Source organism: Oncorhynchus mykiss, chromosome 13 (assembly GCF_013265735.2).
Source record: "Oncorhynchus mykiss isolate Arlee chromosome 13, USDA_OmykA_1.1, whole genome shotgun sequence".
NCBI classification, from domain to species: domain Eukaryota; kingdom Metazoa; phylum Chordata; class Actinopteri; order Salmoniformes; family Salmonidae; genus Oncorhynchus; species Oncorhynchus mykiss.
Window position 1 is genome coordinate 18,842,561 of NC_048577.1, and position 26,957 is coordinate 18,869,517.

At 41.6% G+C, this 26,957-nt stretch overlaps 3 protein-coding genes across 3 annotated transcripts; all 3 read left to right on the forward strand.

Moving 5' to 3' along the window:
• The first annotated feature begins 395 nt into the window (after positions 1 to 395).
• On the forward strand, positions 396 to 9,580 carry LOC110485812 (ADP-ribosylation factor-binding protein GGA3). Its single transcript, XM_021556994.2, has 17 exons — positions 396 to 553; positions 1,178 to 1,262; positions 1,513 to 1,588; positions 1,682 to 1,780; positions 1,888 to 2,011; positions 2,115 to 2,218; positions 2,609 to 2,689; positions 2,878 to 3,015; positions 3,241 to 3,322; positions 3,432 to 3,551; positions 3,793 to 4,029; positions 4,240 to 4,301; positions 4,452 to 4,714; positions 6,286 to 6,581; positions 6,723 to 6,892; positions 7,538 to 7,648; positions 7,982 to 9,580. Exons 1-17 carry the CDS (start codon positions 487 to 489, stop codon positions 8,090 to 8,092), a joined length of 2,226 nt encoding a protein of 741 aa, XP_021412669.2. The 5' UTR covers positions 396 to 486; the 3' UTR covers positions 8,093 to 9,580.
• A 153-nt stretch (positions 9,581 to 9,733) lies between these two features.
• Positions 9,734 to 12,192, forward strand: LOC110485813 (small ubiquitin-related modifier 2). The gene is made up of 4 exons (XM_021556995.2): positions 9,734 to 9,949; positions 10,559 to 10,690; positions 10,933 to 11,004; positions 11,494 to 12,192. Exons 1-4 carry the CDS (start codon positions 9,929 to 9,931, stop codon positions 11,557 to 11,559), a joined length of 291 nt encoding a protein of 96 aa, XP_021412670.1. The 5' UTR covers positions 9,734 to 9,928; the 3' UTR covers positions 11,560 to 12,192.
• A 3,617-nt stretch (positions 12,193 to 15,809) lies between these two features.
• Positions 15,810 to 26,251, forward strand: jpt1a (Jupiter microtubule associated homolog 1a). The gene is made up of 5 exons (XM_021556997.2): positions 15,810 to 16,136; positions 19,252 to 19,394; positions 24,185 to 24,285; positions 24,479 to 24,506; positions 24,813 to 26,251. Exons 1-5 carry the CDS (start codon positions 16,081 to 16,083, stop codon positions 24,974 to 24,976), a joined length of 492 nt encoding a protein of 163 aa, XP_021412672.1. The 5' UTR covers positions 15,810 to 16,080; the 3' UTR covers positions 24,977 to 26,251.
• The last annotated feature ends 706 nt before the right edge of the window (positions 26,252 to 26,957 follow it).

Below are 26,957 nucleotides of genomic sequence, written 5' to 3' on the forward strand. Positions count from 1 at the left end.
TTCTCCTAACCTGTACGTTAATTATCCTAATCCGCTAATTTAGTTATATTAACCTGCTACATTAATTCGCCGAAACTGCGATGTACATTTTCCTAACACGCTACGATAATTATCCTAACCTGCTATGTAGGCTAAACAAACCATCTGTACCGACAATTGATCATAACATTGGCTGCCTCCTGGGTTTGAGCCAGGTGCCCCTTTCAAAACGCCAGCTAAATGGGTCCCAAACAAAAGTGACATTATTAAGCACGTGGAGTAATGAGCAGGATTCTGTTTTCACATGCAAAAGTGATTGCTTTCGATAAAAACGTTTTATCTGCCTTACCAATGAAAACTCTTTGAAAATTCAAACATATTGTAAGGAAAAGAGATGTAGACAACATGACCGATCGCAGCAGATTACTGTTCGATTTGAGATTGCGCTCCTCCCTCGCCGCGTTTTCCCGTTCACGACCGGTGCCCCGTGGTTCAGCATAATCGAATATGCCCATTGGTGTATCTGCAGTGAATATGGCGGATGCGGAAGGGGAGTCGCTGGAATCGTGGCTCAGTGAGTTACATGCTTGGAAATTAAATTATATGTAATTCTTTATGAATCGTTTTAATGTTCAACAATTTGGCCATTCACAACCACATCACCAGTGCCAGCCAGAATGCACATTTTATACAAATGTCAACAATGGCTATTTTCATTTATTTATCGTGTTTTTGAGTCAATGTTTGGGGCATGAGAGGTTTCTTGCAATGAGCTAACGTTAGCTAGCTATTTTGGCAACAACAGTTCATGTTCACGACCCTTTATTGACTCTTGTTAGGTAGCTAGCTAACTAAGCTTCTATTTTTTGCTAGTTGTCAAGATTTTAGGTGTTAGTTTGCTAGCTAGATAGCTTAGCAACTACTGTAACTACTGTAGTTGTTTACAAATGATCCTCCAGCTGGCTACACAACTCTGTGACTAGCTAACTGCCTACCTAGCTACCTAATTTCCTGCAAGGGCTGCCGGCATTCGACTAGATCTTGCAGTGCTTGCGTCAAGACAAATGTGCAGTAATACATGACATGTTTGGCTTTTATCCCATTCAGGTGTCAGCCATGAGCAGTTTTTTTTTTTTATAAAGGAGCCTATGAAAACGCAGTCAGGGATATATATTCATGTGATCCTTCCCCCTTGCAGACAAGGCCACCAACCCATCCAACAGGCAGGAAGACTGGGAGTATATTATAGGATTCTGTGACCAAATCAATAAGGAATTGGAAGGGTATGGATGCTTTTTCTGTGCGCTTCAAGTAACGTTACTGCAGTTTCCCTGGATCATATTTCAGAAGCTGAACTCATTTCTGCAGTGTTACGGTAGTAATCTCATTGTAATCCATAGGGTTTTCTGAAGATGTAATGGTTTCAACTTTTTATTGTTGTCAACTGCAACATCTCAAATTAGGCTAATTTGGAACTGTTGAATCTTTGAATCGTTTGAGATTTGTTCTGATATTATATGATTTTAATTTCAGCCCACAGATTGCTGTGAGATTGTTAGCCCATAAAATCCAGTCCCCACAAGAATGGGAGGCGATACAGGCTTTGATGGTGCGTAACATCCCACTCTTACATTGAGTATTTGTAATTTATCACTTGGCATATAATTATTGGAGCTCTAACATGGACTACTTAAATCTGCAGGTTTTAGAGGCTTGCATGAAGAACTGCGGGACAAGGTTTCACAACGAAGTTGGGAAATTTAGGTTTCTAAATGAACTCATCAAAGTGGTGTCACCTAAAGTAAGTAGATAACTGTTTTGTATTGGTCCTTAATCCCATAGTTCTGTATGTCATTTGTTGCTTTGTTAAAATGGAATCCATCCAGCTGAACCCTGTTCCTGTTCCAGTATCTCGGTGACAGAGTGTCGGAGGTGGTGAAGAAGAGAGTGGTAGATATGCTCTTCAGCTGGACGCTCTCTCTACCCGATGAGGCTAAGATCAGTGAAGCTTATCAAATGCTGAAGAAACAAGGTAGTATTTCAGCATTTTAAAATGACCCTATTTCAGGTTTTCATTGGTATTTAGCCTATACTGTAAAGTCGCCATGTCACTTCTAACTGTTGCCTTTTTTCAGGTATTGTCACAGTTGACCCCGAGGTTCCTCTGGATAAGACACTGATGCCGTTGCCCCCCTCCCGGCCCAAGAATCCTGTGTTTGAGAACGAGGAGAAGAGCAAGGTGAGCTGTTTCCTTCTTATGATGTTTGATGGAAGATCTTTGTATACGGACGCTATGAATTTACTTTGTGAAGAACGTTTTAATTGTGTTATCTTTCAAAAATATATGTTTGAATTTTGTCTTTGGGATGCAAATGGAATAGGCTAGATAGATTATGGCTATGTTATGACAATAACAATTACACTATGAAAACCCTCCTGACTGTCTCATCCTCTTTCTCATTGGTCCTGGCGTGTTTGCTTTTCAGAGCTTCACGTTGGTCTATGATCAAAATATGTTTTCTCAAGCCCTGGGATATGTCACAGGGCTTGGCTGCTGTGACTGGACCCTACTGTGGGAAACAGACTAGTGTACTAGAGTCTCTGACTTATTATTATCCTCTCTCTGTAGCGTCTGGCTGAGCTTCTGAAGAGCAAAAAGCCTGAGGATCTACAGGAGGCCAACCGCCTCATCAAAAACATGGTCAAAGAGGTTAGCCTACATGCATCATCATACAGACATGCATCCAGTGATCGAGGCAGTAGTTGTGTAAACAGAGTTGCTACACAAGCATCATAATGACGTTGACGACGACCATAATGACGACAAGTGATTAAATCCGTCCCTCTGTCAGTCACTGTGTCCCAGTGGGTTTAAGGCAGGTGTGTGCTGTGTTTCAGGATGAGGTGAGGCTGCAGAGAGCATCGAAGCGCAGCGGCACTCTGGAGGAGGTCAACAACAGTGTTAAACTGCTCAACGAGATGCTCAGCCACTTCAGCAGGGACCAATCAACAGATGGCGACAAGGAGCTTATCAAAGTTGGTCCACATCTTACTTCCCTATCACTATTGTAGACTCTTCCTCCTCAAAAAAATTGAGATGGATACTTTTTATAGATTAACTTCATGGAAAATAAAATTAAATCGCTTCCAAGACAATGAAAGTTTGCCTGAAAAATCTGTATTTTATTGTTAATACACTTTGGAAGCATATATGACCTATGACATATTTGACCTCACATTGGTGTTGCTTTTTAATTTCAGGAGCTTTACGGTGACTGTGACAAGTTGAGGGGGACTGTGTTCAAGCTGGCCACAGAGACCGAGGACAATGATAGCAGCTTAGGTAACCAACATGCCATCTTATTGGCCGAAATAGTCAAATCCCTCCCATTGGTCATATTGATTGGTTGGATGAGCCTTCATTGTGACCTTTGACCTCACGTGACCCCCAGGTGACATATTGCAGGCCAGCGATGACCTGTCCCGCGTCATCAACTCCTATAAGAGGATTGTGGAGGGACAGACTGTCAATGGAGAGATGGAGACACTTGGACCATCAACTACTACACAATGTAAGAACATGAGGGTTCACAGATTATATTTTCTACCAGGGATTGTCCACCTTTTCCTTTCTGAGGCCCAGGTCTGGGGATTCTTTACAAAAGTATAAGCCCCCCTTCATCTGAGAACACATTGGTGTCTTATTGTATTTACCATCTTGGACTGTTTCACCCTCATCTTGTGAACTTCACAAATCATGATAGCAGCAACAAATAAGTGAAACTCAATCAATCTCTTTCCTTCCCTGGCCAGGTACCAAAGACAGCAACCAGTCTGAGATCCTGATAGACCTGGCTGGTCTGGACCTCCAGAGCCCCTCCCCACCTGAGCATCCTCCTCTAGCCCAGCACCCAGACCTCATCCCAGCCGACCTACTGTACGGGTCTGCACCCCTCCAGGATCTTCAGGCCTGCCCTGTCATGGAGGACTCCAGCCCCAGAAAACCCTCTGCCGCACTGTCTCTACTGGACGAAGAGCTCCTCTCTCTAGGTACAGCACCTTTATGTCTTGGATCTGTTAAGAAAGCATTAGTCTTCTGTGTGTCTTTGTGATTCATGTTTTTGACATTGAATTCATATAGTAGACTCACCTAATCCCCACATATATTGCCAAAGTCTCTCCCTCTTCTGGGAAATGTGGGTTTTCTTGATAGAACAGGAGAATAAATTGACTGATATATTGACTGTTTGTTTGTTTCAGGACTTAATGACCCAGTTCCTGCAAAAGATGACTTGAATAATCTGTGGATGACATTTTTGCAGGTAAATGGCCATTTTCAAGTGTCCTAACCAGTCAATACTTTCAGAAGCATTTATCTGGTAGAAATATTTATCCTTCCTTGAAATATTGATCTTAACAATATTAGCATGACACACATTGTTTAATGTGATGTTAAAACCTTTCTCTTCCAGGCTCCCAACCCAGTTTTGGACCTGTTTGGCAGCGCCCTCCCAGCTACTGTATTCTCTGCAGCTTCTACGACAGCCGCCAGTTTGGACCAGTTAGGAACTTCTACAACAGAGCCTGTTTCTAAGACAGCCGCCCCTGTCAGTTACCCACAATCCTCAGTGGCGGCCTCCTTACCCTACCCAAGTGCTGCTACCCAGGCAGTCTCCGCCTCCCTGAACCACAGTCTGCAGGACCTGGCCATGTTGGATCTGGGCAGCCCCAAGAGGTGCTTATCTCCACTACCAATCATACTTTATATTCCTGTGAAGTATAGATGCTAGATAGCATGTAGCACACCATGTAACTGTGAGGCATGAAAGTGGATACTGAAGTAACATTTAAATGCCACCAACTACACTGCTCAAAAAATAAAGGGAACACTAAAATATCACATCCTAGATCTGAATGAATGAAATATTCTTATTAAATACTTTTTTCTTTACATAGTTGAATGTGCTGACAACAAAATCACACAAAAATGATCAATGGAAATCAAATTTATCAACCCATGGAGGTCTGGATTTGGAGGACCCACTCAAAATTAAAGTGGAAAACCACACTACAGGCTGATCCAACTTTGATGTAATGTCCTTAAAACAAGTCAAAATGAGGCTCAGTAGTGTGTGTGGCTTCCACGTACCTGTATGACCTCCCTACAATGCCTGGACATGCTCCTGATGAGGTGGCGGATGGTCTCCTGAGGGATCTCCTCCCAGACCTGGACTAAAGCATCCGCCAACTCCTGGACAGTCTGGTAGATGGAGCGAGACATGGTGTCCCAGATGTGCTCAATTGGATTCAGGTCTGGGGAACGGGCGGGCCAGTCCATAGCATCAATGCCTTCCTCTTGCAGGAACTGCTGACACACTCCAGCCACATGAGGTCTAGCATTGTCTTGCATTAGGAGGAACCCAGGGCCAACCGCACCAGCATATGGTCTCACAAGGGGTCTGAGGATCTCATCTTGGTACCTAATGGCAGTCAGGCTATCTCTGGCGAGCACATGGAGGGCTGTGCGGCCCCCCCCAAAGAAATGCCACCCCACACCATGACTGACCTACCGCCAAACCTGTCATGCTGTAGTATGTTGCAGGCAGCAGAACGTTCTCCACGGCGTCACATGCACATTTGTGTCCTGCTGGAGGTCATTTTGCTCTGGCAGTGCTCCTCCTGCTCCTCCTTGCACAAAGGCGGAGGTAGCGGTCCTGCTGCTGGGTTGTTGCCCTCCTATGGCCTCCATGTCTCCTGATGTACTGGCCTGTCTCCTGGTAGGGCCTCCATGTTCTGGACACTACGCTGACAGACACAGCAAACCTTCTTGCCACAGCTCGCATTGATGTACCATCCTGGATGAGCTGCACTACCTGAGCCACTTGTGTGGGTTGTAGACTCCGTCTCATGCTACCACTAGAGTGAAAGCACCGCCAGCATTCAAAAGTGACCAAAACGTCAGCCAGGAAGCATAGGAAATGAGAAGTGGTCTGTGGTCACCACCTGCAAAACAATTCCTTTATTGGGGGTGTCTTGCTAATTGCCTATAGTTTCCACCTGTTGTCTATTCCATTTGCACAACAGCATGTGAAATTAATTTATGCTTCCTAAGTGGACAGCTTGATTTCACAGAAGTGTGATTGACTTGGAGTTACATTGTGTTTAAGTGTTCCCTTTATTTTTTTGAGCCGTGTATTATAATCAATTGGTGTTATTGCTTGATCTATTATTTTGAGTGTATGCAGTTGGGATGGGCGGTAGAGAGTACAGTTTTAATGTACATCCATCTGTCATCATCTACTATAGCATGTCTGGTGTGATCAACACCGGCGACCTGTTTGGTATGGGTGAGGCTATGGGTGCCACTGCCTCCCCGAGAATTGGGATCCCCGCCTCCAGATCCAGCCCTCTTCCTCTGGGTATCCTACCGGCTGCTGCTGCTGCAGCCCCTACCTTGTCCCCTAAGACCCAGGCTGATGACAGCCCCCTTCTCCGCTCCCTGTCCCCCATCCTGATTCTCCCGCTGGGGCAGGCCAGCCCAGCCAAGTTCCCTGAGATCTCCCTAAGTAACGTCCACGTGCCCCTGGAAGTCATCAAGCCAAGTGAGTCCCAGGAAGACCTTAGCCTGCCTTCAGGGGTTTCTGGGTATTGTAGTTTGGTCAACATAGATGGCTCAGTACAGTGGCTGGAAGTGCAGATACGGAGTATTTTCTTCCTCTCTCTGTCATTCTGTGATGTGTAAGGCAAGCTGTGTCCTGTGACGGCCTATGATAAAGACGGGGTCCGCGTTCTCCTGCACTTTGCCACCGACTGTCCGCCGGGCCGGCCGGACGTGCTGGTGATGGTGGTGTCCATGCTGAACACGGCACCTCTTCCCGTCAGGAACATAGTCCTACAGGCTGCTGTACCCAAAGTAAGGCTGGCTTGGACAGTGGACACTCGCACTGTTACAACCTATTCAATTACACTGTGGTCTGTACTTACACTGTAGTACAGGGATAATCAACTAGATTCAGCCGTGGGCTAATTCTTTTTCTTGAGCGGATGGTTGGAGCCAGAACATAATTACAGATCAATTGTAGACTGCAAGAAGATATCATAATTTAAAACCTTGCTTACATTTTTACATGACCACATATGTGTGGGAATACTTAGCAACAGATCCCCAACATTAAAATCCCTTGGAGCTGATTTCCTGGTGTTTTGACAGTATTTTATGTCCCAACAATGGAGAGAAAAAAGTTTGCTCAGAACCTGGGGGGCCAATTAAAACCAACGCTGCCAGTTGGGGAACCCTGCTGTAGTTGAGGAAAAGAACTCACGAGCATCATTATTTTAGCATACTTGAATCCTCACAAGTGAGATGTTCAGTGAGGTACTGCTTTAGACAGGCAGTGAAGTTTGCTCAAACTATAATATTTGTGAGTTAATAAATAAATATATATATATATATATAAATCACAGCCTGTCTTCAAACTGTCACTGATAACCCCCCCCCCCCCCCCCCCCCCCCCCACCACCACCACCACCTCCCTTTTTATTCCTTCCCCCTTGCCAGTCGATGAAGGTGAGACTACAACCGCCCTCGGGAACTGACCTGGCGCCCTTTAACCCCATCTTTCCCCCCGCCGCCATCACTCAAGTCATGCTTCTGGCCAACCCACTGATGGTGAGAGTCCTCCTAGTGTAGTCAATGGGAGTTATTCATCTGATATTTGCATGGGTTGAAAATGTGGTTATTATAATGTAATAATATATTCCACTTAGTAGATGTTATGGTACAGTGAGTGCATACATTTTGTCTGTGTGATCCCTGCTAAGATTCAGAATCCATTAATCCATCCTTTACTTGTTACTTGGTCTTTATGATTCCTGACATCACCTACCCATGTCTCGTATCTCCTGGATCATTTGTGTGCTCTAGTTTGAAATAGAAAGGATGCTACAATGCTAACCTGCAGGCTAAGCTGGCATGCTAACACTGTGTGTGTGTCTCTCGCAGGAGAAGGTCCGGATGAGATACAAGCTGACGTTCACACTGGGAGAGCAGCAGTGCACAGAGACTGGGGAGGTGGACCAGTTCCCCCCAGCGGAGATATGGGGGGCTCTATAGCCCCCCTAACCGCAAAATGGTGCCAAGGACAGTACATGGTGGGGACAGCTTGAGCTTGAGTCAGTTGACACTACAAAGACTATTTGGGGGAGAATCAATGTATTTGTGAATGTTTCATATACTAGTAAGTTATTAAGCGCTATTATGATTGTGCCATTTGTTACATTGTTTTTCTGTTAGGTGTCATTTTAAAACAAAATTTGACTTCAAGCCCAATCTTCTCTGAATGGAATTGTTACAGAATTGCTGCACTTTAGAAATGCCGTACAGACTTACAATGTTTGGTTTTAGAGCAGTCATATACACTTGGCAATGTAACTTTCAACGGTCAATAAGAGCCAGCCTAGCATGTGATAAGAGTGGAAGTTATCACATGATATATATCGGGGAGTTATACAAGACTGTTACAATGAACTACCAGTAATTGGACAGGGACAATCTCCCGATTTGTCACAGTTAATGGAAAAGAAGCCCTAGACTAGTAGCATACATGTATCTCTTTTCCACCTGCCCCCTTTCACTTTATTCCAATACGATACCTCAGTAGAAAATGATGGTGCAGATAAATGACAGTACAGATAGCTAAATGCTGAACACTTGCATACTGTTGTTGAGAAGGTCTTTGAATATATTCAATTGAATTATTTGTATTTTTGGGAGCAGAGCGCTATTTATCTGGTCAGGTGGGATTTTTCTATTTCTACCTATATATTTCTATTAGTGCTATTTTGACATGTTTCAGTTATGGGAGGTGGTGGCCTGCCAAGGTGTGTGACTGTGAATCCTTAAGTATTTATTTATTTTTAGGTGCTTGTCATGAAAGTATTGGTTTCCAGAGATGTTGTTAGCGAAGCAAGCTCTGTCTACTGTTTTGAGATCAGTTTACTGCTGAATTCTTCCTTGCATACTGAACTCTTCCCAGCATACTTGACTTTGAATGGCTTGGTAGCAATTTAATAATAGTTTGTAGAAACCTGGGGCTTATCCAGGAGGGTGAAATACCACAGCACTTTCAGATAGACCTGTATTGAGTAGAACGAAGTTGTTTGCATAGGGAAGTTTGTCAGACATTACATTTCTATCTGCGACGTTGTAAACCTTGTATCCCCATTCAAACAGCCCATGGGTGAAGGTGCTTTGCCTGCAGTGGTACAATATGACATGAATCAGTCACTCAAAATAGGGTTTATGGGTGTCCCTTGCAATGTACTTGTATGTAACAGGAGTGTCTGACTATATGTCTGTATTCAGTCTGTCTGCGTTCTGAAGCCATTTTCTGTTATCAGTACCAATGTTACAATGGGAGGACTCTTCCGAACTTCAATATAAATTGTTGCTGTATTTATCATCCATTTCAGAGACTGGCAAATTAATTAATGTGCATTAATGTGTGGTTCTTTAATGAGATTGAACAGAAGTATGTACTGTAAATGTATTTTCAAACAGCTGTTTCACCGCATGAAAAAATAAAGTCTTAATTTTAAAGAATTGCCACATTCTGTATGTGGTATGTTCATATGCCTGCCATGGCTGCCCTAACCTACGTGCGCCCATACAGTCTGATTACCTGCGATGAAACACCTTGAAATAATCAACCCTCTTAGAAAATGTAATTTGACTTTGTATTTTTAAGTTTAGTTTCACACCAACAAGCAACACTGGGCGCACACACTGTAGGTGCTCAGAAATGTAACACTGCACACACACTGAGTGCTCAGAAATGTATCGTCATGGAAAAAGCGCAGCAGAGACTGCTCTCCAAACTGGCGCCGATGGAAGTGGCGCTCCCGCCGAAGCGTCGTAGAGAAAGCGCACAGTCGCTGAAGTGTAGCAGCCATGGCAGACGAAAAACCCAAGGTGAGCAATGAAACGTATTTTATTCGCAATATTTACAGTGAAGTTGTATTCTCGTTATGTTGGTCTGTATGATATTCTGAAAAGGTTTGAGGTTTAGAGCAGCTAATTTACTAAACCGGTTGATTTACTAGGAAATATTTCAGAATCGGTCTGGACAGCTAGGTTAACTGCTAGCGTGTAGCTAGCTAGCGAATAATGTCAGTAGTAATGTGCCTTATGGGATTTATTCACTGTGTCAGTCAATACAAGCAGTGTAATTTTCTAATGTAAATGTAATCTTCATATTGTTCATGTGTTTTCTTGTCATGATGCAACCTAGATGACTAGCTAGCTAATATAGAGGGCCCGTGCCCGAATAACAGTATGGCAGCTAGCTAGCTACATACAGTAGTTAGCATGCTAATATGATCAATTAGCTTGTTGTAAACATTGCATTGTTAGGAATTGGAGTATTCCTTGCAGACCATTGCACTTCACAATAATGTCTCTATCCAATATCATCCGTGATTTGAAAGTTAGTTTTGATGTGAATGATAGTTTAGTTACTAGAGAATGTTCCAAATATCCACTCCCTTCTCTAATCATGGAATCTGTTTTATTTGTTTTTAGGAAGGAGTAAAGACGGAGAACAATGACCACATCAACTTGAAGGTGGCAGGACAAGACGGCTCAGTGGTGCAGTTCAAGATCAAAAGGCACACACCCCTCAGCAAACTCATGAAGGCATATTGCGAAAGACAGGTAAGGCAACATCAACATCCATTGACTGACAAACATGCATGTGTAGCACATGGGGATGTGTGAAACTTACGGTCACGTGTGCTACAAGGCAGAGGTCTCACTAAGCAAGCAACATGACATCCTATAGACATGCGCCCAGACAGAGGGCTTTATTACAATGCACAAGTTCCCTTGATTGAAGTATTGTGTATTTTATAGTATTTTAAGTTAATATTTAAGTGTCTTGTGATGCCTTTCCACAGGGCCTGACGATTAGGCAAATCCGGTTCCGGTTCGATGGTCAACCAATCAACGAGACAGACACACCAGCACAAGTAAGTTGGTGGATAAGGTTTGTTATTGTTCCTCATATATGGTTGAGTTGACTGTTCTTTGGCAAATGTTTTTATCCTTTGCCGGGGGCTGCCTCAAGGACCACATAGTTCCCTGGAGGCAGAGGTTCAATCCCTGTTCCTCCACTTACTTTCTCTCCTGTAATCCTCTCATCTTTATATTTATTTCACCTTTATTTAACCAGGTAGGCTAGTTGAGAACAAGTTCTCATTTGCAACAGCGACCTGGCCAAGATAAAGCATAGCAATTCGACACATACAACAACACAGAGTTACACATGGAATAAACAAAACATACAGTCAAGCTTTAACATTCTGATCTGAACTGGTCAATAAAACTTCAAAATACCACCCAAAAATATTTAAACATGTTTTATCCTGCCCATTGAAGCTGGTTTACTCTGGTAGAAAAATGCTTATAAATTGCTATGATGCTATAACTGATCTTGACCATGACTTTTGTTTTTTCAGTTGGAAATGGAAGATGAAGACACAATCGATGTTTTCCAGCAGCAAACGGGAGGTTTTCTTCACTAGGGTCCAATGTTCCCCACCAACACCCCTACCTCCCCTAATAATGTATTTTCTGAAACTCCGCTTTTGAATTCCAAATCGACCTCTAACTCCTATCCCTGGCACTTCATGCAGATCTGAAAAGATTGGACCAATATGGTAATATCTGACTTTCTGTGTTTATCGCCATATTGGATACTTCCAATCCTTTCAGTTCTACAGGAGTAGGAGTTTTGTCAATTTGGGATTCAGCATACCTAGTTCTACAAGTGTCAATACCATTCACTCTGATATTCACAAAATGCACATAACATACTGTTGTATATTATATCATCCTTGCATTTATTCTGTACATAAACAACTGAGTGAGGATACCTATTGTCAGATCCTGTTTCATGTGCTGAACTAATCCAGCAATCAAATCCTACAATTCTGGACAATGTCTTTTGGAAGGTGTGTGTAAGTTCTTTACATCTATATCATCCGTTTTGACGATTGCTGGTCAGACTTTTCTGTTTTTGTTTTCAGAGATGGATTCTTCTTTTTTTATATATTATGTTGTAGAAGTTGTTTGTGATGCAACTTGTATTGATGTTCTCCAATAAGCATTTAAATTGACTCATCTGTTATTGTTGAAATAAATGTAATCTTTTTTTATATTTGTCTCGGTCATAGATATATACAGTGCCTTGCGAAAGTATTCGGCCCCCTTGAACTTTGCAACCTTTTGCCACATTTCAGGCTTCAAACATAAAGATATAAAACTGTATTTTTTTGTGAAGAATCAACAACAAGTGGGACACAATCATGAAGTGGAACGACATTTATTGGATATTTCAAACTTTTTTAACAAATCAAAATTATTCAGCCCCCTTAAGTTAATACTTTGTAGCGCCACCTTTTGCTGCAATTACAGCTGTAAGTCGCTTGGGGTATGTCTCTATCAGTTTTGCACATCGAGAGACTGAATTTTTTTCCCATTCCTTGCAAAACAGCTCGAGCTCAGTGAGGTTGGATGGAGAGCGTTTGTGAACAGCAGTTTTCAGTTCTTTCCACAGATTCTCGATTGGATTCAGGTCTGGACTTTGACTTGGCCATTCTAACACCTGGATATGTTTATTTTTGAACCATTCCATTGTAGATTTTGCTTTATGTTTTGGATCATTGTCTTGTTGGAAGACAAATCTCCGTCCCAGTCTCAGGTCTTTTGCAGACTCCATCAGGTTTTCTTCCAGAATGGTCCTGTATTTGGCTCCATCCATCTTCCCATCAATTTTAACCATCTTCCCTGTCCCTGCTGAAGAAAAGCAGGCCCAAACCATGATGCTGCCACCACCATGTTAGACAGTGGTGATGGTGTGTTCAGGGTGATGAGCTGTGTTGCTTTTACGCCAAACATAACGTTTTGCATTGTTGCCAAAAAGTTCAATTTTGGTTTCATCTGACCAGAGCACCTTCTTCCACATGTTTGGTGTGTCTCCCAGGTGGCTTGTGGCAAACTTTAAACGACACTTTTTATGGATATCTTTAAGAAATGGCTTTCTTCTTGCCACTCTTCCATAAAGGCCAGATTTGTGCAATATACGACTGATTGTTGTCCTATGGACAGAGTCTCCCACCTCAGCTGTAGATCTCTGCAGTTCATCCAGAGTGATCATGGGCCTCTTGGCTGCATCTCTGATCAGTCTTCTCCTTGTATGAGCTGAAAGTTTAGAGGGACGGCCAGGTCTTGGTAGATTTGCAGTGGTCTGATACTCCTTCCATTTCAATATTATCGCTTGCACAGTGCTCCTTGGGATATTTAAAGCTTGGGAAATCTTTTTGTATCCAAATCCGGCTTTAAACTTCTTCACAACAGTATCTCGGACCTGCCTGGTGTGTTCCTTGTTCTTCATGATGCTCTCTGCGCTTTTGACGGACCTCTGAGACTATCACAGTGCAGGTGCATTTATACGGAGACTTGATTACACACAGGTGGATTGTATTTATCATCATTAGTCATTTAGGTCAACATTGGATCATTCAGAGATCCTCACTGAACTTCTGGAGAGAGTTTGCTGCACTGAAAGTAAAGGGGCTGAATAATTTTGCACGCCCAATTTTTCAGTTTTTGATTAGTTAAAAAAGTTTGAAATATCCAATAAATGTCGTTCCACTTCATGATTGTGTCCCACTTGTTGTCGATTCTTCACAAAAAAATACAGTTTTATATCTTTATGTTTGAAGCCTGAAATGTGGCAAAAGGTTGCAAAGTTCAAGGGGGCCGAATACTTTCGCAAGGCACTGTACAGTTCCTTCGGAAAGTTCAGACCCCTTAACTTTTTCCACATTGCTAGGTTACAGCCTTGTTTCTAAAAATGTATAAAATCTACACACAATTACCCATAATGACAAAGAAAAAAGTTCAACGTTTTTGCAAATTTATAAAAAAAATAATAAACTGATTATTTATATAAGTATTCAGACCCTTTACTCAGTACTTTGTTGAAGAACCTTCGGCAGCAATTACAGCCTCGAGTCTTCTTGGGTATGATGCTATTTGGGGAGTTTCTTCCATTAGCTGTAGATCCTCCTAAGCTCTGTCAGGTTGGATGGGGAGCGTTGCTGCACAGCTATTTTCAGGTCTCCAGAGATGTTCAAGTCCGGGCTATGGCTGAGCCACTCAAGGACATTCAGAGACTTGTCCTGAAGCCACTTCTGCGTTGTCTTGGCTCTGTACTTAGGGTTTTCCTGTTGGAAGGTGAACCTTCGCCCCAGTCTGCGGTCCTGAGCAGGTTCTCTCTCTGCACTTTGCTCCAGTCATCTTTGCCTCAATCCTGACTAGTCTCCCATCCCTGCCTCTGAAAAACCATCACCACAGCATGATGCTGCCACCACCAAGCGGGCTGTCATGTGCCTTTTACTGAGGAGTGACTTCCGTCTGGCCACTCTACCATAAAGGCCTGATTGGTGGAGTGCTGCAGAGAAGGTTGTCCTGGAACGTTCTCCCATCTCCACAGAGGTACTCTAGAGCTCTATCAGTGACTATTAGATTCTTGGTCACCTCCCTGACCAAGGCCCTTTACCTATTGCTCAGTTTGGCTGGGCAACCAGCTCTAGGAAGAGTCTTGGTGGTTCCAATCTTTTTCCATTTAAGAATGATGAAAGCCACAGTGTTCTTGTGGACATCCAATGCTGCAGAAATATTTTGGTACCCTTCCCCAGATCTGTGCCTCGATGCAATTCTGTCTCGGAGCACTACAGACAATTCCTTCGACCTCATGGCTTGGCTTTTGGTCTGCCATGCACTGTCAACTGTGGGACCATATATTGACAGGTGTGTGCTTTCCCAACTCAAACAATAAATTGAATTTACCACAGGTGGACTCCAATCAAGTTGTAGAAACAGCTCAAGGAGGATCAATGGAAACAGGATCACCTGAGCTCAATTTCGAGTCTCATACTTAAGGGTCTGAATACTTATGTAAATAAGGATTTTCTGTTTTTTATTTTTAATAAATGTGCAAAAATGTCTTTACCTGATTTTGTCATTATGGGGTATTGTGAGGAAATAGTTTTATTTAATACATTTTAGAATAAGGCTGTAACGTAACAAAATGTGGAAAAAGTCAAGGGGTCTGAATACTTTCCGAAGGCACTGTAGACCTCTGCGTGTTCAGATGGTAGAGAGGAGATTGATGATGCCATCATTTACAGCAATCCTGACGTTCAAAGATGAATGTACACTAGGCTTATTGAATTTATCCTGCCATGTACTCTTGATGATGGGCATCTGATGTCTCAATACATTTTGTTAGGAAAAGTGCCATTTTATTGATATGCCTGTGTGTCAATCTCACACAAACTGTAAAAGGTCATTAGGGCCCTGTGTTTTGGTTAATAATGTCACTTGGATTTTAAGCCTTTTCCCAAAAATTAAAGCAATTGTCTTGAGGATGGTGCTGGACCATCAGACATAAAAAGAAAAGGGGGATGTTTGATGAATAAGATCTGATATGATTGGTCAAAAGTGCAATTAGTGGAATTAAAGATCAGAATTGGCCTGCCTGTGTAAATGCAGTCCAGGTGACCTTCTGTCTGATTCATATAGTCTGATTTTTCATGATTGTTCTCTATTGTATCAACTGATGGGTTCTGTATGGGGTGGAAAAACAGAAGTATTTGTCAGGAAAGGATTTATCTCAAATTGTTTGATTGTACAGAAAAGAGGGTTATAACATCTCTAGATTCAGACAACATATGGATCATTTTTTGGTTCCTGAGGACAGTGCGCTTTTCCTTGGGCGCGCAGGTCGTACACCGATTCTCCAATCAAATGCATGATTAATGAGTCAGGAACCAATCAAAAGAACGAATCGTCATTTTGTGGGTGGTAGTTTAACCATGGAAACGCCCTCTTCACGTTTTTGTTTTAAAGGCCGATTGATCATTTTTTTGTACCGGGTGGAGTAAAACGAGTCTGAGGTGGTGAAATATTGGTCTAAAAACACCAAAATCGTCGTGTTATTTGCGATATCTTATCAACTCTTACCAGTCTCTTACAAAATGACGACGACAACTATATATTCAGGCATGGAAGCCGGAGCAAAAAGCAGCTCCAGGTAAGCATCATGACATGTCAAGAGCCTTGCATTTTTCAGTCAAATGTCAAATGATGCACCCCTCATCTAGACAGCTAAGTTAGCTAACCTTTAACTATCTGGTGAACAATGGCTAACTGTCCAACAATACACTTTTCTTAACATATTCGTATTAATGGCATTGTACTTGATTTGTGAGAGGATGTATTTTACGATAAATGCAACTGTGGCCACAACCACCGGTGATATTTGCCTCTTTTGTATGTGGACCAGGCTAACGTTAGCTTGCTAGCATTTAGCTAATGACTGTCGCTAGCTAACGACGTGCTCGTAGGTGTGTAAAAGCAAGCTAATGGTTCTAACTGATTCCCTTCAAAGGAATCAATATTTGCTTGTTCTTTTATCCAATGCAGGGTGTATGACACTAGAGACAGACTGCTAACATGAAACTTGTCGTTGGCTAGCAAATCAATTAGTTAATTTTATGGTTGGGTGGGGCCCCATGTGGAAGATGCTTTTTCTAGCCGACTAACGTTACTAGTATCCACGTTGCCAACCACGACCATGCAGCCCTCGTCCATAACTAGATTTGCTCAAATTAATCACTAAACATATATTTGGCTAGTTACTGACTGCAAAACCAACTATGCTATTCAGACACAAATTATTTTACATCTGGTTTGTGGCTTGATTAAGGTTAATATCAGGCCGAAGCAGCAGCCCCACATACAATGACATCTGGATATTTTATGACCCACTGGTTGTAGTGTGGGCTGGGGGAACCTAAAATGTATTTTATGGTGAAAATCGATCAAGTGGGTTTGCACCTGGTTTACATTTATGCAAACACAAGGCATGTAATTCAAAAATATATAGTTTTAATTGGTAATCTTAGCAGAAGGTTTTGCTTTCTATCATTATCTCTGAATGCAGAGAAGCTGCCATTTCAAAGATTATTTCATGCTTTAAAAATCCTCAAGTTTGGTCTACATGGGTTTATGTCACACCCGTTTTTCATCCTCTTCTAAGACCTCAGCTTAAAGGTGGGTTCACTCACTGCAGGAAGAGAGTGGAGCCAGCAGGAGCCCGTCTCTAACATGAATTTAAAGCATTTAGTGTGTCTGCATTAGAGGTCGACCAATTATGATTTTTCAACACCGATACCGATTTATTGGAGGACCAAAAAAAGCCGATGCCGATTAATTAATTTATTTGTAATAATTACAATTACAGCAATACTGAATGAACACTTTTAACTTAATATAATACATCAATAAAATCAATTTAGCCTCAAATAAATAATGAAACATGTTCAATTTAGTTTAAATAATGCAAAAACAAAGTGTTGTAGGAGAAAGTAAAAGTGCAATATGTGCCATGTAAGAAAGCTAATGTTTAAGTTCCTTGCTCAGAACATATGAAAGCTGGTGGTTCCTTTTAACATGAGTCTTCAATATTCCCAGGTAAGAAGTTTTAGGTTGTAGGAATTATAGGACTATTTGTATTTCATTAACCTTTGACTATTGGATGTTCTTATAGGTACTTTAGTATTGCCAGTGTAACAGTATAGCTTCCGTCCCTTTCCTCGCTCCTACCTGGGCTCGAACCAGGAACAGATCGACAACAGCCACCCTCGAAGCAGCGTTACCAATGCAGAGCAAGGGGAACAACCACTCCAAGTCTCAGAGCGAGTGATGTTTGAAACACTATTAGCGTGCACCCTGCTAACTAGCTAGCCATTTCACATCGGTTACACCAGCCTACTCTCGGGAGTTGATAGGCTTGAAGTCATAAACAGCGCAATGCTTGAAGCGCAACAAAGAGCTGCTGGCAAAACGCACGAAAGTGCTGTTCGAATGAATGCTTACGAGCCTGCTGGTGATTACCACCGCTCAGTCAGACTGCTCTATCAAATCATAGACTTAGTTATAACATAACACACAGAGATACGAGCCTTAGGTCATTAATATGGTCAAATCCGGAAACTATCATCTCGAAAACAAGACGTTTATTCTTTCAGTGAAATACGGAACCGTTCTGTATTTTTTTTCTAACGGGTGGCATCCATAAGTCTAAATATTCCTGTTACATTGCTCAACCTTCAATGTTATGTCATAATTACGTAATATTCTGGCAAATTAGGCGGCCCAAACTGTTGCATATACACTGACTCTGCGTGCAATGAACGCAAGAGAAGTGACACAATTTCACCTGGTTAATATTGCCTGCTAACCTGGATTTCTTTTAGCTAAATATGCAGGTTTAAAAATATACACTTTTGTGTATTGATTTTAAGAAAGGCATTGATGTTTATGGTTAGGCACACATTGGAACAAGGACAGTCCTTTTTTCGCGAATACGCACTGCATCGATTATATGCAACGCAGGACACACTAGATAAACTAGTAATATCATCAACCATGTGTAGTTAACTTGTGATTATGATTGTTTTTTATAAGATAAGTTTATTGCTAGCTAGCAACTTACCTTGGCTTACTGCATTCGCGTAACAGGCACGCTCCTCGTGGAGTGCAATGTAATCAGGTGGTTCGAGCATTGGACTAGTTAACTGTAAGGTTGCAAGATTGAATCCCCGAGCTGACAAGGTAAAAATGTGTCGTTCTGCCCCTGAACGAGACAGTTAACCCACCGTTCCTAGGTCTTCATTGAAAATAAGAATGTGTTCTTAACTGACTTGCCTAGTTAAATAAAGGTGTATTAAAAATAAAACAAATCGGTGTCCAAAAATACAGATTTCCGATTATGAAAACTTGAAATCAGCCCTATTAATCGGAATGGCCGATTTTAAATCGGTCGACTTCTAGTCTGCATAGATTAGCTCCAGTCAATGTGTCAGCTAACCAGGCCACCATAATGACAGGTATCAGGAAATCTTTGAAAGGAATTGGTCTTAATGTAGTGTTGCGCACCAGACACTGACTTCATCCCCAAATAGCCTGGTGATGATTCCCGTTGTCCTGTGCAAAATTTCAGTTTTATAATTTTTTTTATTGGTTCTTGAGCAGGAACTCTTAGAGGGTACAAATCCTAGTTTAAGGCTATACCAGTAAGAAAGATACAAGTTAGGCTAGTTATTTATTTTACTCAATACTTTTCTAATTGCTTTGTCGCTTAGGGTCCTGCGCCCCCCTGGAGGAGCATCCAACATCTCTTTTGGCAATGATGAGGAAAAGCCCCCCAATCGCAAAAACAAGATGGCCTCCAACATCTTTGCTGAACCCGATGACCCACACGCTCATCGGAGGAACAACCCACCTGGTAACCCATCACCCTCCACAGCCTCTTGTATAATACCTATAGCTGTATGTAGCCTATGTAATTTATCAATACTTCTCTGTGCGTGTCCTTAGTCTTTAAATCTTAAATTCATTTCTCAGTTTAATATCCTATTCAGTTTTCAAAGGTCTTAAAAAATGCAACTGAGATGACTAGTGTTTCCGTTATAGTGCCACTGCTCAATTGTTGCCATTGCGGCAATTATTACTAATTTTAACTTCAAATAATACTAGAGGCACACTTCAAAATGTTAGCACTATGCAACCATATGTGTGCACGTCATGTGAGTCGAGCCGTTGTCAGAGGAGAGCGAATGATTGCCTATACATTTAAAAATATTTGTTTTTATTATTAGGATCCACATTAGCTGTTGGGGCCACATGAAACATGACACACAGAACATTAATAGACAAGAACAGCTCATGGACCGAACTTTTATTAAGAAAATAAAGGCACACACAACCTACATATCAATACCTTCACGCAAACTATCTAGGTAAAATAGGGACGAGGCGATGTGTCTTGAGGTGTTGCTTTATTTGTTTTGTAAAACCAGGTTTGCTGTTCATTTGAGTGATATGAGATGGAACAGAGTTCCATGCACTAATGGCTATATATAATACTGTAAACTTTCTTGCATTTGTTCTGGTTTTGGGGACTGTGAAAATACCCCTGGTAGCATGTCTGATGGGGTAAGTGTGTGTCAGAGCTATGTGTAAATTGACTGCAAACAATTTGGGATTTTTAACACAATGTTTCTTATAAGAATTAGCCCTTTGACTACAATGAAGAGCAAGACGTGCCGCCTAACTAGGTCTTTCCTTGCATCACTCGACTGGACAATAATCAAGATAAGACAAAACTAGAGCCTGCAGGACTTGCTTTTTGGAGTGCGCTTTCAAAAAAGCAGAGCATCTCCATTATTATGGACCGACCTCTCCCCATCTTTACAACCATTTGAATCTGTTTTGACCATGACAGTTTACAATGAAAGGTAACACCAAGTAATTTAGTCTCAACTTGTTCAACAGCCACACAGTTCATTACCAGATTCAGCTGAGGTCTAGAACCTAGGGAATGATTTGTACCAAATACAGTGCTCTTAGTTATGTTCTGGACCAGTTTATTACTGGCCACCCATTCCAAAACTGTTACAACTCTTAAGGGTTTCAGTATTTCATTCGCTGTGGTTTCTGACACGTATATGGTTGAATCATCAGCATACATGGACACGCATCCTTTGTTTTATACCCAGTAACTGGTAATTGGAAAAAATAGAAAAGCGGGCCTAAAGAGCTGCCCTGCAGTACACCGCACTTTACTTGTTTGACATTTTAGAGAAGCTTCCATTAAAGAAAACTCTGAGTTCTATTAGATGGCTCAATCACAATATGGCAGAGGTTGAAAAGCCATGACGCATACACTACGATTCAAAAGTTTGGGGTCACTTAGAAATGTAATTTTTTTTGTCCATTAAAATAACATACAATTGATCAGAAATAGTGTAGATGTAAAACTATTGTAGCTGGAAATGGCTTTATTTGTATTTTTTTGATGGAATATCTACATAGGTGTACAGAGGCCCATTATCAGCAACTATTCCATGTGAGAAATTGGCAGAGTTCCTCTGTCCAGTGTCTGTTCTTTTGCCCATCTTTTCTTTTATTGGCCAGTCTGAGATGGCTTTTTCTTTGCAACTCTGCCTAGAAGGCCAGCATCCTGGAGTCACCTCTTCACTGTTGACGTTGAGATGGGTGTTATGCAGGTACTATTTAATGAAGCTGCCAGTTGAGGACTTCTGTGCGTCTGTTTCTCAAACTAGACACTAATGTACTTGTCCTCTTGCTCAGTTGTGCACCGGGTCCTCCCACTCTATTCTGGTTAGGGCCAGTTTGGGCTGTTCTGTGAAGGGAGTAGTACACAGCGTTGTACGAGATCTTCAGGTTCTTGGCAATTTCTTGCATGGAATAGCCTTCATTTCTCCGAACAAGAATAGACTAACAAGTTTCAGAAGTGCTTTGTTTCTGGCCATTTTTTGAGCCTGTAATCGAACCCACAAATGCTGATGCTCCAGATACTCTAGTCTAAAGAAGGCCAGTTGTATTGCTTCTTTAATCAGAACAGTTCATCTCCGCTAACATAATTGCAAAAGGGTTTTCTAATGATCAATTAGCCTTTTAAAATTAGGGTGGGTGGGCAAGTCCCCCCTTTTTTTTTTTTGCTGAGAAGGCTTTCCACTAGATGTTTGGAACATTGCTTCGGGAACTTGCTTCCATTCAGCCACAAGCATTAGAGGTCGATCACTGAAGTTGGCCGATTAGGACTGTCTCTCAGTCGGTGTTCCAATTTATTCCAAAAGTGTTCGATAGGATTGAGGTCAGGGCTCTGTTCAAGCCAGTCAAGTTCTTCCACGCCAATCTCGTTCTGTATGGACCTTGCTTTGTGCAATGAGGCATTGAGGCATTTAAACAAGTGGAGCTGGGCCTGGCTTAAGATGGATGTCACCACTGTATAGAGGTGGGAAAGGATGGTGTTCCTTCCATCATTCAATACAGGAAATAAAAAGGGGTATGCCAGGTATACTCTGCCTGAAAGAGACCCTTTGTTGGCATAATCGATATCCTGCTCTGCTGGTACATTATAGAACAGATGTCCGAAGGCAGAAGGTGTACAATGTAATGTGTAGCCCTAAAATAATGCTTTTGTTGAACTTTACAGTAACACTTGTGAGTGGTGATTATTACACTTACATTTTTTAAAATAATAATACACTCAGTGAATGTTATTTTTGCACACATGTAGCCTTGTGTACTTGATCAATGTCTACTATAGTGCCCACTATAATAGAATGAAACAGAGCAAAAATAGAATGCCTATTTCAACTTAAGATGGGGGGTTTTTTTTCTCCCAAGAGTGTGGGTTTTCTCCCAATACTTGAGTGTCATTTGCAGTAAAGTCTAGCCAACAAATAACATTTTGGATTGCTTTCTTTACATTTTTTTTTAGCTGTGAGTTATGTTCACATGAACAACTTTCATTTTAGACTGATCATGTAGATCATATTCTTTGTTTAATTAGTTAACACCTCTATTTCCCCCTAGCAGGGATAAAATAAAATAAACAGTGCAAAAAAAAAAAGTATGTTTGGGCCCTTAGTTTGCATCCCTGGACTTGCTAGCTAATTGGTCATGGGAGATAAACATGTTTTTTTTACCTGAAATGCTTTTATATATATTTTGTGGCTCTTTATAGAATTCTGATGGTGGTTTAACTTTTAAGGTGCATTACTGTCGGTGACTGAAGTGTGGACCTCCCATCTTTCAATAACCCACGTGGGTAAAGGCTCGTAGTGACCAATGAGTAGCTTGAAGAGGTGGGACATGCAGTGTGTCAAATGGCTAAAATGGAACCAAGTTCTATTTTAGCGCCTGGCTATGAAGTCTGAATTCACGTGAGCCATTTTGTTTGACATTTTTGAATAACATCTACATTTTTTATTTTGCAACACTCACTGACTAAACGTGTGCTGTCTGGTCAGCATGTTAGCCACCTGTTGCACCCTCTACAACCACTGTGACTTATTATTTGACCCTGCTGGGCATCTATGAACATTTGAACAGTTATAATCTCCACCCTGTGCAGCCAGAAGAGGACTGGCCACCCCTCAGCCTGGTTTCATCCTCGGTTCCTGCCTTGAGTTTTTCTTAAACACTGTGCTTCTACATCTGCATTGCTTACTGTTTGGGGTTTTCGGCTGGGTTTCTGTATAGCACTTTGTCATCGACCGATGTAAAAAGGGCTTTATAAATACATTTGATGGTTATGACTGACTTGATCATTGCCCTTGCTAGTTTGCCTTGTATTTAACATTCCCAGTATTGGATACTTTTTGTCCAAAATATTGAGTCACTGAAACAAGCTAGATATCAGGCCAACTACTATTTACAACCTGATGGTGGTGAATTATTAGCCATGCATTCAACTGAATCATCTATTCTGTCAACGATGCCTTACTTTGCATTATGGATTTTTTTTTTGGGGGGGGGTGTAAAATAACCAAGTTTAGTTTTGCAGCATACACTGGGAATTTTTATATTACTGATATTATGATTGTCTGTTTCACATTTGCAAATTGGTTGACGCTGTCAGTTCCACTTTAAGAGCCAGCCCTCAATATACTACTTTTTGCCAACAGGCTCATTTCTGGAAGGGGATATCAGCAGGTGTGCGCAGACTTCACAAATGGTATTAAGTCTTAAAATGAACTTCATCGACCCTGGAGTTGCTCTGTATGTGGGATGCAAGTTGCAACTTCCTCCACAAGAGGGCAGATCATGTTCATTTATGGTAATGTGATTCATGTTCGCTTCACAGATATTATAAGAAAAGTGGTCACCGTGTTTGGTCGGGACAACAATTGACAAGCCACAATCAACAGCCTGGTCAATGCTATGGACATCGCGCTGCCTTGAGGCAAATGGTGGTCACACCAGATACTGACTGGTTTATATATATATATATATATATATAAACCAATCTCTCTATATCTATCATGAGCAGTAGGCTCAATTCATGAAATGGCAGAGCTAAGCCGTTTGTTTCATTCTTTGGATTTGATGAGGTGTTTGGCTACTTAGAACTCTTATCAAACATTTTAAATGTTATCACTGGCATGAGATGTCTGTAAATTTCAATGTAAGCCCTCGATCGCTTGGTGATTTAACATGGTTTGACTCATTCCCTGGCTAAGTGTCATTTCTGTGTATCTACAGGTGGGAAGCCCACTGGAGTGCTGTGTGGAGAACCCTCGGCCCCACTGAGGAGATGTGCTGCCCAGTCGTCCTCCAACAACCACGAAGACTCCAACGCCGGGGTGAGATGGCTCAACGCTGATCACACACACACACACACACACACACACACAATCTAGAATTTCCCATGTTGACGTTTCCTCAAAGTTAAACAATAGGCATTCCTTGTGGAGGACTTTCACTTTTCTTTCATGTAGTTGGCCTACTCATTTCTGTTCTAATAATGTACCCTTTTTCCCCTTCATCTCCTCTTAGAATGGAGACAATGACATGGGAAATGCTGGTGAGGACCACTTTAATGTATTGCTTGCTAACTTCCACTGTTAATAAACAAGTTGTCCAGATTTAAGATTACATATTCATGTTTTGTAAACTTCTTAGGTTAATTTTACTCAAAATAATGCTGGTTAAATTATAGCTAAGAGATTGGGGGGGGGGACATGATTTGTAGTGTTTAATGTTTACCATTTATAGTGTCTGTGTATATTGACTTTGCTATTACCAGATGTTTAAAAGCTTCAAGCAGCAGTATTACGTTTTAAATGCCTGAGTCTCAAGCATGTTCACCTGGCTGCTTTCCCATGTTTAGATAACGCTGTTGAGGTCGTTCCCACCCCAGAGCAGAGGGATGAGGCTCCCCAGCCATCCGGAGGGGCTTCCCAGCCCGCCGCAGGGGCTTCCCAGCCAGCCGCAGGGATGACGTCAGGCCGCAGGAACCCCCCAGGGGGCAAGTCCAGCCTCATCCTGGGTTGAGGTCCTTCTCTTTCTCAGAACTCCGCCGTCCTTTCTTCTTTTTTTAAAAGAAGAATCTCCACCTGTTCATCTGAGTCCAGGAATTTCGTCCCGTCCTCTTCTCCCTCCCCGAGTCTATTGTTTTGGTACGTTTTTTTGTTGACAGAAGCACTTTATGTACCTGATCCAAGCCCCTGGCATCTGTAGTGCTGTAGTCACAGGCCTGCTGGGTAAAGGGCATGAGGTTTAAGTTGTCCCTCACTCCATCTGGTGTCATTGGTAAAAGTTCTGATGCGCAATCAATAAGGTTTTGAAAAACACAAATGAATATGAAGTTGTTGCTTTTGCACCGTGTTTATTGAATGGCAAACTGCATGCACGCCTGGTTTGTTCCAAGTCCGACTCATCCAAAACATTTTGGTGAAGCCTTTGTTAACAAAATATATAATAATACATTTTAAAAAAAGGGAGGGGGAGGTAAGTTATACTGTGAATGTTTTTTATTTTAAGGTTATGCTGGACTAAATTGAGTCATTATTAATTAATTGGAGGGGTACATGATCTAGTGTTGCATGAAGTTCGGGACCTAAACCTTTCTATGGAAACTAAAATCCACACGGGATCCAAGCTGTCAAATCAAACCCTGGCGTTATTTCTGAAGACTAAATTCAGTGAATATGTCCAGAAAATGGGCTTATGTCATGAAATGGAAAAATAAGATAGAATTTTTGTATTGTGTTTGTGGTCGGTCCTTACATGTCAGTTTTAACTTCAGTGCCAGGTTTGAGTGGTTTTTATGATCTTTTTTTAAAGGGGGAAACTTCCTCAACAGGTTAAAGTATGCCTGTTTATGTGTGGTACTCCATCTGATAGAATGACAAGTGACCTTATGACAGCTCTGCCTAGTTCTCGTTTTGCATATTTATTATTATTTTTTAAATTCTCGATGTTGGACACAATTTGGTACGTTAAGCAAATTGTCCAGAGTTCTTGTTCAAACTTCTGTCACTGTCTCTTACAGGTCTGATGTCTATTTTACTGTCTGCCTTGTACAGGAAAACCTGTGGTTCAATGTATGTATTTACCCACACACGGTTCAATTTTGCTCAAACGTAATTTGAATGAAATTGCACACATGGCTTTAGTGAATTCATGTTGAAGTGCTGTTCTGCAGATGTTGAATGGTCAGCTGGGCTACATGACCGTTACTTGTTCATCCAAATTCATGCAGGTTTGTTTATCACTGTAAAAGTCGCAATGAATATTGGCACAAATTAAAAGTCTTTTTTGACCATACATGGCTATGTCTTTATTTCTGATGGCAATGGTGCAGTTGGCTGTAGTTTTTCAATGACCTAAATACATTTATGTACTGGGTGGTTTGAGCCCTGAATGCTGATCGGCTGACAGCCATGGTATATCAGACGCTATTCCATGGATATAACAAAACATGCTTGTTTTGTTTAGTGCTCTGATTACATTTAACCAGTTTATACAGTAATGGCGTTTGTACAGTGCCTTTGGAAAGTATTCAGACCCTTTGATATTTTCCCAAATTGTTTGTTATAGCCTTTTTCTAAAATGGATAAATACAAATCCTCAACACTCAATACACAATGACAAGGTAAAAACGGGTTTAATACATTTCTTTAAATGTATTAATCTTAAAAATACCTTATTTACGTAAGTATTCAGACACTTTACTAGGAGACTTGAAATTTAGTTCCGGTGCATCCGGTTTCCATTGAGCATCCTTGATGTTTCTACTATATATATATTTTTTTTTTTAAAACCCTTTTTCCCCCAAATTTCGTGATATCCAATAGTTTTTTTTAGTAGCTACTATCTTGTCTCATCGCTACAACTCCCGTACAGGCTCGGGAGAGACGAAGGTTGAAAGTCATGCGTCCTCCGATACACAACCCAACCTAGCGCCAGAGGAAACACCGTGCACCTGGCAACCTTGGTTAGCGCGCACTGCGCCCGGCCTGCCACAGGAGTC